Source organism: Botrytis byssoidea (assembly GCF_014898295.1).
Source record: "Botrytis byssoidea strain MUCL 94 chromosome Unknown BBYS_020, whole genome shotgun sequence".
In the NCBI taxonomy this organism is placed as follows: domain Eukaryota; kingdom Fungi; phylum Ascomycota; class Leotiomycetes; order Helotiales; family Sclerotiniaceae; genus Botrytis; species Botrytis byssoidea.
Genome location: NW_024065861.1, coordinates 499,547 through 519,355, shown reverse-complemented (window position 1 = coordinate 519,355; position 19,809 = coordinate 499,547). Strand labels below are relative to the sequence as shown.

Genomic DNA, 19,809 nt, shown 5'->3' with positions numbered 1-19,809 from the left:
ATAGTTCATCAACATACCGAAATTATCACCACGATCCTTTCTCAAGGTCCTTACTTATCTCCCTTAGTACTCATTACTCACAAACTGATGTAATTCCAAAATTCATTTACAAAGCGAAGTTTTTCTTCCTCGTCACACAAAATACTACACCTTCTGTACTTTTAGCATCATAGCATCCATGGGCGATCTTTTATTTTGGTATTCTCACTGTCACTGTTTCAGTCGCAGGATCGATAGGAGTCTTTATATGACTCGAGAAAAGCAAATTAGTCTACTACCTACCTACCTACAGTTTACCATAAGGTTCTTTTGTCTTCGATTTAACTGATTGAGAGTCTCTTGCGAGATACCTACCTAGCTTTAGCGTGAATTTCGATTGTCGATTATGTTACTAATGAAATCTGCTGGGGGGCGCAAGGGGGTATGTATATATATATATGTATGTATGCTTATGCTTTATGTTGATGATGGTGAAGTTTTTGAAGTTGAAGTTGAAGTTGAATGCGATATTTGATATTTGATTCTGATTATTTTTGATGACAGTTTGTGGTTGTGTTTGTGAATGTGTGTGTGTGTGTTTATATTCATATATATTTCATATTCTGTGAGTAAATGAATGATTGAATCCTTGGAGGGAAGAGTAGATTAGATGGAGGGAGGGAGGGAGGGAATGAGGAATGGAGGAACGAATGATTGGTTGGTTGGTTGATTGACTGGCTGGTTGGTTATTAATTAAGTATTTAGGTAGGGGAATGGAGTTAGATAATTGAAATTGATTGATTGGTTGATTGCTTAATAGAGACATTCAAAGTCTTCTTTCTATCTAAATAAAGTCATTTGACGGGGTAGATAGGTACATAGGTACATAGGTAGGGATATAGAAGTGCTAATTCTTGTGCTTAGGGTTAGGGTTGGGATTAGGGTTTAAGGTTGAGAAGTAGGGATTAAGGTGTGAGGTTGAGATTGAGATTAAAGCTGAGGTTTAAGGTGTGAGGTGTGAGATGGATGGTAGACATTGAATAATGGATGATAGATGGTTCTTGATTATCGAATATCTAATACATGATATACCACTTCAAACGGTTTGGTCTATTGATACAATATAAGATGAGATGAGATATGAAAATCTTGATATATGTATGTATTATGTATATGTGCTCGAGAGATAGCTGGAGATGGAAATTAGATGTCTACATACTAGTATCAATACTATATATATCTTGAACTTGACGGTCTAGTCTTGAATTTTGATGGTGTAGATGTGATATTTGTGCGGAAAGAGAAGGGGTTTTGTGCTTAGGGCTTGAGTGTGGGAGGGGGAGGGGGAGGACTGAGAATCGCTCGGTTTAGCTGGTGAGTTTAGTTTAGTTTAGTGCTTGTAAGGAAAGAAAGAGGAGGCTGAGAATGCTGGAGAAAGGGATAGGTAGCTCGGTGGATGAATAAATAAGTGGGCTGGTGAGTTAAGTTATTCCATATTTACTGTATATAATTATAGAATATCTACTTACTTATTTATTCACGCATATGAAGATATTGAGATTAAACACTTAATCGGTCAGTTAGTTGATGCTTGATGATTGATGATTGTTGGAATGTTGTTGTTGGTATTTGATATCACTATATTACGGGTTAGTGAAGATAATATGGTACTGGATATGATTCATGCTATTTAGATTTTGCTAAGGGGATGAGAGATATGAAGATGAAATAAAATTATATGTTGTAGGGTCGAGATGCAGGAAGGTCATAAAGTGTCTACTCCAATAGTTGTAGATGTTTGTTGATTGTGGTGCTGATGTATGATGTATTATGTATAAGATTGGATTCTTGAATGGTGGAGAGGGAGAAGGTTGGGGGAGAGAGATTCCTTACAAGATGTCTATAAGATAGATGGAATTACAGTAGAAGAGAGAAGCGAAGAGGGAGAGGGAAGGTGTTAGAGGACTTTTCTCTTCAGTTTTCGTTTGCAGGCACGATTGAAAATGAATCTGAGTTCGAAAGGTGAGTTGGAGTGGATTAGAAGTTTGGGAGTTTATAGGGGTTGAATGGTTGAGGGATGATGTGTGCACTTATTACTTTTCTTCCAAATGTAATGTGGTATCAAGCTTATATTATGTAGCGGGGGGTTATGGTAATATAAAAACTAGATAGGAGGAAGAAGTATGTGATATCGAAACAAGTGTAAGTATACTAATACGGAACCTGTCTTTCATCTCTTTAAGTTTTCATTCCTGAGAGAGAGATGAAGAGTGAGAAAAGATGTACAGTGTTATCATTTCTGTATATATACAACTCTCTAGAGCCTTAAGCCTTGAAGTTTAGAAAATGGCCTCCTATCTCGGTTATATTCAGATCTATTATTGAATCTCGAAAGTAGTATCGAGGTACGCTCAGATACTGTATCATTTTCAAGGCTAGTTCTTAGCGGAAAGATGAAATCGAATTTAGACAAATAGATATCTATTCTCTGTGCGAAATTGTGTTTGTTGCAATACGAGTGAATATACGCATGTGAGCCCTAGTTCACTAGCGCACGCACGTATTGCATGTACCCAGCTTTCGTAGCTCTAGAACCTAGAACAGTTTAGACACAATGTCAATCAATACAGTATACCTATCATGAAGACGTCATAATCACCACCGAGGTGATACCAACATCATTGCTTTGAAGCTATCTGAGTAAATATGATTGATTGGTAAAATGTACTTCATAATTTCAGATAGATGTAAAGAGGAGTGAGGAGTGAGGGGGCTGAGTCTTTTGTTCTGTAGAGTTGTATTTTCAATAGGGAGATAGATGTTGTGTATAAGAGGGAAAGTTTTGAAATGCAGATAAAGATATATATGGGAGATGTAGATAAAAATGGAAATAAGAATAGAAATGGAAAAGATGATAAAAACAGAGATGGAGATAGAGATGAAGATGTAGGTAACGGTTCAGGATGCGAGTCTTGATTTGTAGATGAGAAGATCAAAAGATCAAAAGATATTCTACTATTATAAAACCGAGCCCTTCTCTACTTCTCGCCTCTGACTGTATTAAACTTCTAAGCCTTCATGATATCTTGGTACTAGGTAGGTAGATAGAGTACAGAAGAGTGTTAGGCATTATCTGAATATCACTCTTCGAACGAATCTTGAACACCATATATTGAACATTCGAATCTATTTTACATAATACAATCATCACTTTAATGCCATCGAATACAAGCTCTCGATTTGTAGTCCTATCTCACATAATCTATATCTGTTCTTCAACCCAATTTTAACACAATGAATGCTAAATATCAACATATCAATGAGATCTCGAGTCTAGACATCTGAACTCATATCCAAGGTGTCGTTACCTCGAAGGCCATTCGCAACATTCAGGAACAAAGCATCAAAATCTCTGGACGGATAAAATTAAATAAAAAAAAGAGATCATGAATAAGTATTCAGCTAGTCAATCAATCAGTATATTGACTCTGATATCATCCAGAGCTGCCAATGCATGTGGATGTGAGCATTAGGATGTTGAGAGTGAGTCGATATACCTGGATAGCGGTACTTAGTATCTGTATATTTGAAGGCCCTCCCTTCCCCTCTTGATCTTTCTAAGAGTCATCTTAGGGCTCAGGAATTAAGAATTATCTATCTCATCTGTAGAAGAGAGAGGTAGGAGAAAGGAGAAAGAGAAATCGATAGGATTTAGTAGATTGAAGCTGCTCGGGGGAGTAGAAGGAAGGAGACAAATGAGAAGTATAACTTCATATATAGGAATTGATATCATGGTGTTTTTCTGCATACATAAATTACTTGATCAAGCCTTCTCATCTTGGTGGAGGAGGGATAATCAGTATGTTTTCTAAATGAAGGAGAAAAGAAGGAAGGGAAAGGAAATCGATAGGATTCCGTAGTTTCTCCCAAGCCTTGAGAGAAAAGTAAAGAGAATTTAAATACACCGATTCGTGCGAAATTGGAATATAGTAACGAATACCACAATAATAGAAAGGTTAATATGAATTGAGATCAATCAACAAGTACTAAATAGATATATTAGCAGGCAAACAGAAGATACCCTTCCTATCTCTGCTCTCTTCATGAATCTGAATATCAAATCTAAAATCCAAATCCACATCACTATATCACACGAACTCGACTTAAGCAGATCTGAATCATCCAAATTCCAAATCTCCTTACTTCCCTCTCATCTCGAGCTCATTATCAACAAGCAGCGCACTTGATTCCTAGATACAGATAGCTGCTTGTGTAGTACTATTAACTCAAATCTGAACACGAGGAAACGAGAGGTGCAATTGTGGAAAGAGGTATATATATTACATCATATGCGTATCTTTCCATGAATTTTTGAATACACATGCACATGCAAACCATGAGAGTGCAACGAAGAGCAAGATACAGAAATCCAAATAGAACATCGCATAGATCCACAAAGCACTGTGAATACCCACCCACCCATCTCTATCTCTATTTCTATTACTACATCCATAGCATCGTAATATTCGGCTCGGATACCTACAACTATGACTACAATCATAACTATACCTCTACCCACCCGCCTAGCCCACTAGCTAACTCTAGCCATCTATTCCAAACTCTCTCAAAATGCCTACCTAGTAATGAGTAGTGAACAATCAATCATCTACCTATTATATTCTAAATCTATCTGATCTGAAAGTGTCAAATACTTATCTACCTACTTACCTATTCACCTACCTCCCTATTCAAAGGTAGATAGATAACCATGAAAACTTGGATTCGCTTACATGAGAGATGAAACTGTCTCTCTCAGAAAATCCAAGAAGGAAGCAAGCAAGAGAGATGGAATTTGAGTTTTAGTGAGAGAATTAACGTATATAGAAACGGAGGAATAAATAGAAGTGTAGTGTTTGTTTGTGAGGGTGGAAAGTGGTATGACGGGTGAGGTTGCTTACTTGTTTTTTTCTCCTTCTCCCATTTCTTCAAAGTAGAATAGTAGAATAGTAGAATAGTAGAATAGTAGAATAGTAGAATAGTAGAATAGTAGAATAGTAGAATAGTAGAATAGTAGAATAATCCAATAATCCAATAAATCGATCCAATATCAGAGATGTATACATGTACATATATACTGAATATTAAAGACTTTGTAAAGTATCTTGTAGGGTATCATTTATGTGTTGTTATCTTTCTATTCACCTATCCCTTCATCCCCCCATCTATCCATCTATCCCTCCATCTCTCCATCCCTTCACATAAATCATCACAAACCAACAAAATACTAAACAAGAAAGAAACAAAAAAAGAATACTCAACCCAACTAACTCAACTCAAATGAATAGATATTGAGATACTGATAATACCAAGAAAAACACACACGCACACCTTTTCCCCAACCAAATTACATCTCATCCCATCTCCTCCCCCAAAAACATCACCCATAACCCATACACCGTGATAAATATACCTACCTAGGAAGGTATATTAGCTCACCAAAGCCCTCCCTTAGCAAATCAACACCCAAATTACAATTACAATAACAATTACAATGACAATTCAAGTGAACAATAACATGCACATCACCATCACCATCACCAATACACATAAACACACGTACAAATCCCTCATACAACATGACCCTTTAGCATAGCATATCATATCTACATCCACATACCATCATTATCACCAATACATGATAAAGAACCTTGTATATAGTTATACCTATACTAGAAGACGAATGCGAGAATTTGAAGCACGAGACGTTACATCTGGAATATAAAAGTCTTGTCCTTTCTATACACTTGTGATTCCTATTAACTAACGACGATTTTCATTGTACAATTCACTCGGCTTGTCGGTAGCTATGTATTGTGAAGTTACCTTTTCATCAAACTAGTACATGAATATAAAAAATAGTAATGGTAATAATAATATCGATATCTGAATAACAATTGTATTTCCGATGTCCTTAGTACCTAATAAAGTCGCCAATTCTCATTCCACATCTACAATTCCATGTTTCCCCTCCCCAAAACTGCGGTGTTACACATCTATCTCTTCATCATCCATCATCCAATAGTGACACAACACACCTCCTCAGGCCGTTATCATCTGCACACACACACACACCAAACCAGCCGCCTCAATTCACGCACATGATTCCACACAGCAGTACTAACAGTACTTTACCACAGAGAAGAGAAAATCCTAGCCACATAGCACGTATCACGCAGTTCCAAATGCCGGGTTCCTTACGCGGTAGGTAGGTACCACATGAACATGAACAACATAAGCGCTCCACAACATATCCAAGTCGTCATTTGGAATCATTGCATCCCATCCCGCATTGCCATTCTGCATCACGACTTCGTGTGTCGCATTGCATGAATCGTGGAAAATACGCCATGTGCAACGCTCTTCTGTAGGATGGCATACTTCATGTATGTATGTATCTTTTACATCATTATGTATGGATGTACATCAATATGAGAAATGCATATTCAAATCACAATGTTTGTCTGGTGATACTGCAGTCTGCAGAAGCGGTGCTTCGTGATAGATTCTTTGCACCAACAAGAAATGATATACCATGCTCCGATATGATAGATAGTAAAAACGCAGAAACACGCTTGCATTCCGCGCTATCCTCGGATACATCTCCTTTCTCACCATTGCATCTCTCGATACCATACCTAGGTACGTCGTGCGCAAGTCATATTCACCACCCCAGTCCCTACCTGACCATACCATACTCATTCCAGAAGGTGCGTATGTATGTACAGTACAGCACCGTACAGACACTGCGTACCATCCATTGCATCACATCCTAACAATCACCAAGTCCCATGTCCGCACGGAAGTGTACGTGTATGTACAAACCAGCTCCCACGAACATGTTCATGATCATCCCCAGCGGGAGATTACATTGAAACACTCCGGTAAGTAAGTTTACGGTACCTGACGCCGTTACCGGGCGCGCTATACAGGACCCCCCTATTCCCTCTTTCCTCTTCGGCATCGTGATCCTCAGGGTATCAATATTTACATCGCAGTAAGGACCGATGATTCTCTTCGGGATGTGCATACAAAAAGTGGAAATGGTTATTCCATGTTAAATATCTAGTTTGTAGATATAAATAGGTAAGGTAAATAAACCCCAAAACACACCCATAATTCTACAATTCCATCTTTCGCACCCTGGGAACAAAGAAAAAAACGAGAGTGAACCCCTACATTCTCTCTGTCTCGCCCTGTCCGCTCTGCCGTCGATCCTATCCCAGCAAAGTAGGCTATCTCCCATCCTCGCGTTCATCAAACACCGGTACCCAGCAAGCGTTTATCAAACACCAGACCACGTCGGGCGGAAAAAGAAAAAGGAATTGTTCATCTTGCAATCTCGTTTATCGTTCTATGTGTTCTTCTCGAAGGCATGATCTTAGACATTTCCCCCTATCTTTCATTCATTTTAAAAACCTCACTTGCCCAGTTTGAGAACGAAACCCTGGCTTGTATCTTTTTGGGCACTGGAGTAATAAAACAGAAAAAAGTAAAAATATCAAACATGTAAAAGGATTGTGTTGAGGGATTAGGTAATCAAAATCCCTGCATTCATCTTAATAATGATAGGATAATAGGATAATAGGATAAAAAGACAGCAAGCAGGGTAAAAAGAATTGCCTAAATAATAAGGAAGGAAGAACAAGAACAAGAACAAGAACAAGAACAAGAACAAGAACAAGAACAAGAACAAGAAACATAAACATGGATGCATTACATTACAACATTACAATTCACAACATGCCCAGTACCTACACCACTCGGGCTATTTGCCACCAAACTACTGTCTGTGACTGACTGTGTGCGTAATACGAATTGTGTACCTGAAATCAAATCAACACCCACCAAGGTACCTACAGGCGACAAAGTAACCAAGTGAATACGACAGCGACATATCGATTGGGCAACAATGACGTCGAGAATACTCCCCGGCCATCCATCCCCATTCCTCCTTCCCAGCTTTTCGCACTCAGGAACAAATCGATTCAATTCATTCCATGGTCGTGATGTCTCTTGCCCTTGTACAACTTTCCACACGATACAGGGGAGAATGACAGGTACCGGTATCGTATGTACCGCTCCAATCCCTCACATTCCTAACAATCATCCACAATTCCACATCCAAAAATATCCATCTCAACTTTCCAGAGAGTCCCAAAGCCCCCAAAGCCAAACCCCCCACTCAAGAAGAGAAAAAAAAAAAAAGAAGATATACCAAAAACAGTAATCCGTTCCTTCCCCCGAATTGTCCTTTTCAAGTAATACCCACCGCTCCCCTTCCCTCTCCATCCCATTCGTCAACTCGTGTTTCCCGTGCATGCAAAGAGCGCGTGCAAACTTCACCTGGTTCCCAAGCCAACCGAGACCCCAAGACCCTGAATCATAAAAATCCATCTGCTACACCGCAGATAAGGCTTGGCGAACAGGGGCATCCGGCTCCACTGTGCTCTCTTGCAAATGAAAAAATCGTTGAGTCGAGGGGATTTCAATTTACAGGTCAAGCCATTGATGTCATATGTCTCAGATGTGGCAGCGAATGGGGAAATCTGCCGTTGAAATCATTTTTCTTATCGTTTTTGGACCCCATTTTGATGGTGTTGGTTAGGTTTTGTATGGATGATGGATGAGTGCGAACTCATTTGGGGGACTCGGTGGAAATTCTGTAGGATATGGATTCGACGGAGAAGACTCCGTAGATGAGATGATTGATGGACCGGCCATTCATTGATGGCGGATACAGCGCTTGTTTGTTGCATTCTGCATCTATATTCTGCATCTATATTCTGCATCTATCTATCTGGCAGTTATCCTTCGCTACCATCTAGCTATACTCTTGAGAGTGAAGATCGAAGATTTGATGGAGCACACACGCGCACACCATACCATCAATCCAAACTCAAAGTAAGTCTCCAAGTCTCCAACGATGATGAGCGAGGAAGAGAGGAGACCAGAAACATGCTCAGTGGAGAATGAACATCCTTCCTTTGCGGAGCTCCAAAACGAGAGATCCCTTCATACATAATACATAACACATAAAACACATTTTCCCAAGCGACCCGACAGCATCCATTTCTCGGCATCTCCACTAAGCCATGAGATAGATGATCACCCTCCTACAAATAGTAACATCAGAGTGACATTCCCACCCTCCCATTTCCATTTTCATTTCGCATGCATCATACCTCAGGCATCTCCCACTAATCTCTCTCTAATCTCTCTCCGAATGTCAGAAACCGTCCACGTTCTAGACACGTGGAGAAATCATCAAACAGCGTGGTCGCGATGCTCGATCTTCTCCAATTTTGTAATTCTCTCATGAAAAAAATTGGAGAATGCGTGCGTGGAGTGTGGGTGCCCTTTTTCTCCAACTCTCCACGTCTCGGTCGTATTCTCGCGGGTGAATTGGGTTTTCGGGTCTTCTGGGTTTGGTTGATCGAATTGCTATATATAAATGTGCATTTTCATTTTTACATGTTTTGTCAAATTACATGTCCAGATATCTATGTATCTATTTACCTGTCAATCACGGTCCAGATGTTCGCGCGTCGGGGTTCTATATAAAGTAAGTACATAACTAAATAACCAATCAATCAATCGCAAACATCCAATAAACATTCAAACTATGTTTCAACATGCATTCCCGATTCATGATTCGTACCTCTCTCCTACCGAAACTTTACACTTTACACTTTACACTTTACACTCTATATAAACTTTCCACCTGATATCCATCTCATTAATCTATCTCACATTCCTTCCCTCCCCATTCCCTCTCGAGTAATATATCGACGATAACGGGCCGGTTTCATGTCTTCGGAGTCCGGAGAGTAAGTGTGAAGAAGAGGATAGACAGGGGAATATAATGGAGAATCAAAAATCTTATCTGATACATACCTAGGTATACAGATATCAACACATATTACGATATAGTATATTATATATGAATGAATTCATAACGATGATGCGTGTAAGTAAGGTAATGCAAATTAGACATCTCGTTTTTTCCAAATTTTCCGATTTCGCCTAATTGGAAATTTTCACGGGGCTATCTAATATCTACCTACCGAGCCTACCTAGCAACAGGACTATATCATCCATCCATCCATCTATTTGTTTCGCTGTATAGTAATTTGTTCCGGTAGTGTATTCCGTAATTGAGAATGCATGTCACTCACTACCTAGGTAACTAACCATATTTCCTAATTATCATTTCTTTGTAGTCAGTCACAAGACGAGATGGGTCAAGTACTGGGCTGGATAAATGGATAACAAATAAATGGAAAGAGAATGCGAATAGAAAGGGCGGTAAAGGTTGATATAGTATGGTAGTTTCAAAACAGGCATACATACCTATTTCCTCGTATGTAGCTAACCTGTTGTGTTTACTGTCTGGGTATCGTGGATATGAAGTAGATATTGTGTATACATACATACATACATACATACATTTATACATGTCTATCTGTCTAGAGACGTACCTATAGCTATACCCTCTAGAACCATTTACCTAGAATACATACATACATACATACCAGAGTTTTCAATCCCATACACATACACACATACATACAAACAAACAAACAAACATATAAATATGCAAACATAACATTCAATTCCCATCCCCCATCCAATTTCTCCTACACACACCAACCAAATCCCAGCAGCACCTTACCTACATCCCAGCACCCACCCAACAGCCTAAAAACAACGAGGCTGTGTTCCAACTTCCCTAACTTTCCTTCCCTTCCCCTCCCCTCCTCATCTCCCGTCCCCTCCATCACCCCCCTACCGAACCTATCACCATCCATCCATCCATCCATCCATTCATTCCCTCAACCACACTCCCCTCCCCTCCCCTACCCTACCTAAATCCTCATCACCTTACGATACATAGTAAGGAAATTCCATCCAACCACTCAGAAATCCTCTTCTGTCATGTGTGTCGAATACTCGAGTACCCATCTATGTATTCCGTATCAAGCTTTCGCGTTTCAGAAATTCAGGGAGGGGGGGGGGGGGGTACTTCGTATGGATGTGGTGTATGGATGTCTGTTTACGTCATTGTCATATTTTATTATATTATATTCTACATTTGACATTTTGTATTTTATAATTTGGTTTACGAGCGAGGACTCCATAATAACGGGAGTGATATTGATATCTCAAATTGAATTATATATTGAGATAATAATACTATCTATTATACATACTATCTACATCTATATATCAAATACACCCTCTCCAATACACCCTCTCCAATACACCCTCTCAAATACACCCTCCCAAAACCCAAAACCCAAAACCCAAAACCAAAAAATAAAAAATCATATTACAAATCCCTTTTACATCTTCAATCTTCCATCTCTCCCCATCCCCCCTTCAAGACAAAATCCAAAATCCAAAATCCAAACAAATCAATCCAATACCGTAACATTTCCAATCCCCAATTCCCATCATCTCATTCCCAATCCATCCATCCATCCACCCATCCAAAAGATCACCACGATCATCATGATCATCCTCCCATCAAACATCAGACGAACTCCCATCCCTCCATCCCCAACCAATCGCTCCTCTCCCTCTCCCACTCCCACCTCCACTCACCTCCCTGGTCCATCCACCCAGAGGTCTACCTACTCTCGACTCAATTGCGATAGATATCCCGCTTGATGTATGTATGTATGTGCGTATCTATGTATGATCATCAACCATTCATCTACAAGTACCAACATACATTATCCATTTGTAAAATTCCCCGCATCGCATTTGTGTACTCCATAACATCTATTATCTATTCACATTCTTTGCAACATTGCCACTCAAGTACACTAACAAACGTAAATTATTAAAGTTTATGATATTTTATTCGTCATATTAATTTCTATAATCGTAGCGACGGTATGTGTATAAACCTGACCTCGTCCAGGTCAATACCAATCCGACTCCAGGTATTCCATCGCTCTGTTCACCCCATCCATCTAATCCGATTCCATTGCCACTCCCAAATACATCCAACCATCCATGCTTCCTAATTCCCCTTTCCCGATAATCGCAATTCAAAATGGGGTATGTCTGAACGAATGAACGAAGAAAAATAAAGAGAAACAAACTAATAGTACAACAATACACGGCACGCTCAAATTAAACTTGTAACGTGCCAAATCAAATTCCCACCGCAATGCCCCCTGGCAAGATACATGCCGCCAAAGATGAAAACCTTTTCAACGCCATCCATTAAAAGCACATGCTGATCTTTGCTCCCGTCCCAGACAGCGCAGATATTGGCCCCGAAAATCCCAAATACAACTCTGGTTTGGTGCCTCGAAAGAACAAGGAAAAGAGGACAACCATGTAGTGATCGAATTAGAAGTGAATATAAGTTTTCGTGGCTGCAATCCCGTCCGCATCGTATATATATATGTATAAAAAAGAGGACTCTCGTTTTCAAAAGTCGCTGATTGATAATCAAGATGTAGAGGTTTCAATCGCTAATACCACCCGCAAAGGAAAAAGGGTATTGAAATGATGCCTTGAAGCATTAAGACGAATCAAATTTGCGTCGAAGATTTTGGTTGACCAATTATCTTTTTGGTCGTCTATTGTCGTAAAATTGGTAATATGAACAAAGCGTGACATGTATAGTAGGTATTGTACAAGTTAAAAGACGTCGAATTTATTCATCTGAGTGATGGTCATCGGATCCCGCTTCCGATTTGGCGTCGCCCTTGTGGACTTTCTTATGTCTTCGTAAGTTTGATACGACGGAGAAATGTCTGCCGCAACCTTCAACGTCGCAAGGAAATGCTATTTTTCAATTAGTTCAGATGGCTTGCACGAGCTGTCAAATGTGAGTAACTTACGCTTCTCTCCAGTGTGACTGTACATGTGTGTTTGTAAAGAACTTGGTCTGGTGAATCTCTTGTCGCAAACCTTGCACTTGTGCTTCTTTTGGGTACTGGTTGATACTTTCGAGCTGAATGAGCCCATCATGGACTGAGGAGGTAAAGGTGGGTTTCCCCCGCCAAGAATGCTGCCGGGTGGAGGTAAAGTTCTCGCTGATACTGATTCCATATCAGAACCGTTTGAATAGTCGGACATGGAAGAATCGACAGAGCCGCCGTAGTATGGGTAGCTGTTTGAAGACGAAGAAATCGACGAGTGGTTTGAGTGTGTTGATGGGAAACCGTATGAGTCGGCAGATCCTCTTCCAATTCGTGTTGGGCCAAAAATGTTTCGTGGGGTGGTGTTTTGGCTCATGGCAAGCATATCTCTTGCGCCGTCCATGGTTGGGTCTCGGAGATAGCTAGCATTATCATTGTTTGGCAATCCTCTGTTATGAAAGTCAATAAGGGAGTTCTGACGATGAGACCGCGGGGCATCGGCTGGGACATCGAAGAATGAATTGGAGGATACTGACGGTTGTGAGAGTCGTCTTGAGTTATCCTGTTGCTGAACGGAATATGCTCGAACTGCGGATGGGATTGGGGCCGGCGCATATCCGGCGCCATCAAATGGAGATGGGGCGGACGTGTAAGCAGTGTGAGCAGGCGATGGTGCGTTGTTATACCCGACGTCGCTCCCATATCCAGGTGGTAAAGCACGAGTAGGGCTCATCATATCTTGTTGACTGGTGAGTAAATCCTGTTCCACTCCAGAGAAATCCGAAAAGAGGTTACCTGCTGATGCCGCAGTAACTGGCACGCTATACGGTCCCGCTGATACATGGCTACTTATGCGTGCACTCTGCTGCCTTTCCATACCCTCGAGACCCAAAGTTGGTGTGTAGATGCTGGAACTGGTGTGAGGAGCCGAAGTTGGCGCACCCCAGTTCGGTGGGATGAAGGTCACCGGTGCTGGATTCGAGTATGGCAAGTTGTGGTTGTAGTGCATACCACTGTCAAAAGGCGATTGTCGGTCCATTGTCATTGTCATCTTTGGTGGTGGACGTGTGAGAATACAAAGTTTAAAATACTGGTCAAGTAAACAATGGCGCGCGTGGTGGATGGTATATTTGTTGTTTGTATAGAAGTGTAGTGTAGTGTGGTATCAATAAAGCGTAGATCCGATGTAAGATCCCGTGTAATGGTCGTGTTTTAGTGTTGATAAAGAAAGAGATCTCGAGGTAAGGAAGAGTCGATCAGTAAAGTGTAGTGAGGTGCCAACGGGTGGGATCAGCGTTCTTTATGTGCTTCAGTCTGGGTGAAGAGAAAGCTTAAGGATGGAGGGAAGGAGCAATCAAGGATGATGGTTGGGTGGGGTAATCCTTGAATGGTGTTGAGATGAGTAGTTTCTTTTGGAGAGCAAAGAACGACTAGTCAAGGCGTTCGATAATTGGAGAATTCGTCTGGTTGAGGATGCTTGTTACTTGGATGTAGGAGGGGTGTCGAATAAGAGCGGGGCCCAAGTTGCACTTAAATCTCTTCAGAAATGATCGACGCAAGTTATGTGCCCTTGTTCTTTTTATGTTCCGCTGGGTACTTGGGACTTGATCTTGCTCTTTGTGTATGGTATGTATGTGTGTGTGTGTGCAAGTGTGTGTGTGTGTTTGTGTTTTTTCTTCTAGTTGGTGTGGAGAGAGGGAGAAGCTAACAATATCGTAGGGTAGTTGCGGTGAGCGGGTCAAGTAGTGTCTGTGTTCCTTTTTTTTCTTCTTCTTCTCTCTCTTTGTTAGATTAAGCTCATCAGACAAGTCCCACTTGACAAGTTTCGAGAGTCAGAGCAACTGTCAGATCTTCGGCAGTCCTATTGATCTACTAATGGTGTATACGTGGGGAAGATGTCAATTTGAATGAGGTAGGTAGTGATATTGCGGTAGTTGTATGGGTGTGTGTGTGTGTGTGTGTATGGATAGGCCCCGGTGAATGGAGATGGAGATTGGAGATGGAAATTGATATTTGATATTGAGATGAATATGGATGGATTATTGAATGTGAAAGAGTTATTGACGGGCTGCTGGCTTATTACTCTCTTGGGTTTATGAGTTCCCACAGACTCAGAGCAGGTAGGAGACGATTGAAAGAGGTTATGATCGGAGGGTTGATTGGGAGAGAAAGGGCTGAAATTTGGGAAATATATTTGTAAAGTTACATGCCCCAAAGCAGGTGAGAGGGTAGGCAGGTCATTCAAGATTATTACTTGGAAATGATAAATAATTGGAGAATGATGGAAAGGAATAGGAAAGAATTCTTGATGATCACCTCAGAAGCCAGGGGGGGGGGATTTTATGTTTGATAGAGAAGAATGAACCCTTTTTTATGAGGATGCAAATCATGAATTGAAAATGGAAGGAAGTTATTAATAAAGTTTAGTTAACTCGATCAAGTAGGTAAGAGGTAGGAGGTTAGAGGTTAGAGGTAAGAGGTAAGTGTTAAGTGAGGTTCAGAATGAATCAAAGTAGTAATAGTAATAGTAATAGTAAGAGTAAGAGTAGTAGCAATAGTAGTAGAGGAAAACTCAAAGTAAACTTTTTCCTCAATCTTCCTTTTTGTTTCTGTCTTTTCTTTTCTTTTCTTTTCTTTTCTTTTCTTTTCTTTTCTTTTCTTTTCTTTTCTTCTCTTCTCTTCTCTTCTCTTCTCTTTTTCCCTTTCTTTCCTTTCCTTCCTTCACTTCCTTCACTTTTTTTTTACCCTTCACTTCACTTCACTTCACTTTCACTCTTCACTCTTCACTCACTACTTGGGTTAAAGTTAGAATTTTTTAGTTTACACCTAGTACAGTAGTTCTCTCAGTGTTTTTCCACCTTCTCCACTTTTTCATGATGTAAGTATGAGCAGGGATTCGTGGTACGGAGCATATCTGACCCATGGACGTAATCCTTGTATGGCAAGTAGCAAGTTCAACTAGGTACTCTTGGTATATCATTTATTTATTCATTCATTCATTCATTCATTCATTCATTTTCTTTCTTTCTTTTCTTTTAATCCCGAGAAATGTATCAAGCTTCACTTCCTCAAACTGGCAGTGGCAGAATTATTCCCGGGAATAATGTTGTATGATGTGGGGGCATCTGGCTAAAGTCAAACATTTCAATGTTTTTAGTTTTTAGTGTGTACCTAGTACTAGTGTCATGGTATCATGGTATCATGGTATCATAGTATCATAGTATCATAGTATCATAGTATCATAGTATCATAGTATCATAGTATCATAGTATCATAGTATCATAGTATCATAGTAGGTATGTATTCGAGAGACAGTCCTCTTGAGACTCTTCTCTTGAGACCTTGGACCTTGGACTTTAGACCTTAGACCTCACACCTTAGACCTTACACCTTGAGACTCTTGAGACTCTCTCGAATAGTCTCCATGTGTTTATCAAATCCCAAAGAGAATCACATAGTCCATGCGATAAAACTCAATACTCTCCCATCCATCCATCCATCCATCCATGCCTACTTTCTTTTGCATATTGACAAAGGCGATAGTAAGGAGAATAATGAAGCTATCAAGTCATCTATCGAGATGTGAACATTTGTGTTACTTTGGATTGATTGCGTAGGGTCATCTAGTCGAGTAGCGTCTCCAAGTATTACTTGAATAGGTCAAGACCAACGAGGAATGTAGATTATTTTATCCTGGCAGAGATGATACCTACCAATTACATACAACATACATACATAGATACATACATACATACAAACCACCACCACCATTACGGCTACTTGCTACTTACTACTTACTACCAGGTAACGACTAGATAAAGCTGAATCATGAAAATAGATAACAAATTGCTACGTCCCTAAAAAGTTATATGTAGTCGTAGTAGTCAGTCTCAAATTAGATCAATGGTAATAATGTAATAAGTCTTAGATCTTTTGTTTTCCTTCCATCATTGACTCGAGTGCTATTAGTCATTCAACATACATCTCATTCAATTGCGATGTATTATGTACTGTGTATGTACTGTGTGTGATGTGTGATGTGTTATGTGTTTTCATGTCTTTTCATGTCTTCTCATCTGTTTACTTTTCTTCCGAATACATGTCACTTATAATTAAATACGCTCGACTTGATTGACGGGACTCATTCATGAAGCAAAGGAAGAAAAAAAAAAAACCCCGAGTTCTTCGCATGATTACCATGATTACCATTATCATTATTGTTATTATTATCATCATTACCTACTATTATTGTCTTGTCTTGTACCATTTAGCTTACGGTAGGGATTTTTACGCTCAGCATCATGTGTAGCGTACTCCACTCCCCCTAAAGGATGTACCACTTTGATCCCTTTTTCACAGAAAACAATGATGAAGGGCAATATAAAATGGGAGCAACAGCACAAACCGCTGACAGCCACTTCCGTCAAACGGATGAATCAAGACTCACAGAGCCCTGGGTGACTGGGATAAACGTAGCTGCTTGGGAAGGTGCAATATCGAGGTTTGAGGTTCGAGGTTCGAGGTTCAAGAATCATCACGATGCGATGCACTTAATTTGATGCATCATTCGTGGGTAAAAACTTTCTTTTCATCATTGTACATATGACATCGCGCCTGCAATGATAACATTGGTGCTGCTATTTGCTGGCCGTGGTACCGTACGAAGTGGTATGACAAACACGAACTCACTGATTAGATCTAGATACGACTGGGGGATTCCAAGTCAATTCAAGTCAATTCACCCAAGTACTGTAGACATCTATCGTTCCAATTGTGGGGTTTGGAAGATTCTGTGTTACATCTGTTTGAATTTTGAGACTGGAGATTCCAGATACTAGGTTACATACATCTCCATACAGCTAGCTAGACACATTTTCAGAACAGAATTAGAACACAGATGAGCGGCGCATGCATGGAAAAGAATGATATCCCTCTCTACTTCTTTTCTTTTCTTTTCTTTTCTGATTTTCCCTTCCATAATTCCATTCCAGGTAGCTTGCAAATGAAGAACGGTCCGGGACTGTACAATCAATCTCAAACACGGTACTTAAAATTACCTAGATATTATTAGTTGCAGGCACGGGCGGAAAAGATTGTCTGTTCACACCAGCTGTGAGAGAAAAGGTAAGGGAAGTGTGAAGAAAGTCATATTGTGGAGTACACAATCCTCACATTATTCTATCATGGATCATTGGTCAATCAAATCACTCTTCTAGGTTACACATCTCTCTAATCTGCGAAACCGGAAGATTTAATCACATACTCAATTTCCTTATACCTTGTTCAGACATCATCATATCTCTCCATCGGTCTCCAAACATCTCGAGAATCTCGTGGGACTCCATTATTATTTGGAGATCTAATTTCAATGGGTTTCTTTTTTAGAAACTGTAAAAATGGATAATATGGAGACGCGCTTTTTGTTTTCGTCATGACGGCATTTTGACTCTCGAACGAATGAAATGAGTAGCAAATGAAAGTTCTCCTTTTCAAGTTACTCCATTGCAATCCACTTGATATCATTTTAATTCCTGACCCTCTTTCGACTTGTACTAAAAAATTTCACGAATCTGTGATTCCTTCAACGGATGGATTCAACCGTCATTTCACAAGTACGGTGTATTGGGCCTAACACCTCCTTGCTGAGGCTTGCCTTAGCTTCAACTTGGCTTAATGCTCAATGCGCGCAGGAGGATCAGATGGACCCCGAAATCGTCATATCTTACCGGGGTTCGGGGAGAGAGGTTGTCTCTGCAGTGGGTGGCGCCAATAAGCTTGTCGAAGCACGAAACAAATGGGAACGCCATCATTCCTCACGAATCTCGAGCGATTGCTAAAGGTAATATCAAATCAGAAGCGATCAGTGACGAACGAAAATGAGGTTGTTCAATTATGTATGTTATCATCGCGATAATGAAACGAGTGACAATGAAGGGGGAGTTGCATTTTTCCCTTTCGTAGATGTGTTGGGCTCATGAAACTAAAATGGGAGAATACGAGTAAGTGCAAGAAGAAGTAAACATTCTCAATCTCCAATCCCAGTCACCTCAGATATAAATAAAAAGCCACCATCAAGCCACTGAGACCAAGACTAGTTGTCGATGAGTATCTATGCTTGGCAATTTTCATCTTATGGTTAGGGCAGGCGTTTGCTTTGATCCAATTGATTGATAGGAAGACGGAAAGAAGCCTCTTTCTCACCACCCTCGAAAATGGCGTTTATTTGCCACTGGACCAGTGATCAGTGATGGTAGGATGCCATCACCAGTGCAAAGCACCGCCGTTTACCATGGTCAAAAATAATTGAGAGCCTCGGCATATACAAGTACGTTTCACGGAAGTATGATGTTGGTGTGTGGGGAAATGGGATTGGATTAATCACCAGAATGTGATTTTGACAAAAACTTGGTATCGCGACGCAATACCAACATCTGCAACAACGATGTCATCACTGTGCTGCAATGACCATCTGCTTCCTTTGGGCTCTCGCATTCTCCTCCCTCCCTTCAACTTCTGCCAATTGAAATTCGGGCCGCGATGTTTTCATAATGCATACCGTCCTGTCAATAATGAGGCTGACGACCAAGCAAAGTAAGTCTGCTAATTCTATCTACCTATCTATTGTTCTTTTGAATCAATCCTCAAACCTAAAGCGAAAACACTGTGAGGGACTCTCTTGGGATCATAAGGTTACAACAAGCCTTCCCATCCGGCAAGGCGGGACGAAGATCACGACAGGAGATGGTCTGGAGAAATCTGACAGGGTAGGTATAAACCTTTCCCTTTCAATACTTATTGGATAAGATGTATACAAAATGCGACGTACACAAATCCTATTTGGGACATTAATCTCGATTTGATTTGATTTCTTTCTTTTTGGTCCCTCAAT

General features: G+C 40.3%; 2 protein-coding genes across 2 annotated transcripts; one reads left to right on the top strand and one right to left on the bottom strand.

Moving 5' to 3' along the window:
• Positions 1-11,863: 11,863 nt before the first annotated feature.
• Positions 11,864-15,626, bottom strand: EAE97_009098 (uncharacterized protein). Its single transcript, XM_038879613.1, has 2 exons — positions 12,900-15,626; positions 11,864-12,843 (listed from the first exon to the last, which is right to left on the bottom strand). The coding sequence occupies exons 1-2, from the start codon at positions 13,969-13,971 to the stop codon at positions 12,713-12,715; spliced, it is 1,203 nt and encodes a 400-aa protein (XP_038729626.1). The 5' UTR covers positions 13,972-15,626; the 3' UTR covers positions 11,864-12,712.
• A 3,736-nt stretch (positions 15,627-19,362) lies between these two features.
• On the top strand, positions 19,363-19,688 carry EAE97_009097 (uncharacterized protein; the record flags this gene model as incomplete). Its single annotated transcript, XM_038879612.1, has 2 exons — positions 19,363-19,511; positions 19,574-19,688. 2 exons carry the CDS (start codon positions 19,363-19,365, stop codon positions 19,686-19,688), a joined length of 264 nt encoding a protein of 87 aa, XP_038729625.1.
• Positions 19,689-19,809: the final 121 nt, after the last annotated feature.

Coding starts and splice junctions, on each gene's coding strand:
- EAE97_009098 (XM_038879613.1), bottom strand. CDS start 13,971: ATGACAATGACAATGGACCGACAATCGCCTTTTGACAGTGGTATGCAC. Junction 12,844..12,899: donor CAGTCACACTGGAGAGAAGC/GTAAGTTACTCA, acceptor ATTGAAAAATAG/CATTTCCTTGCGACGTTGAA.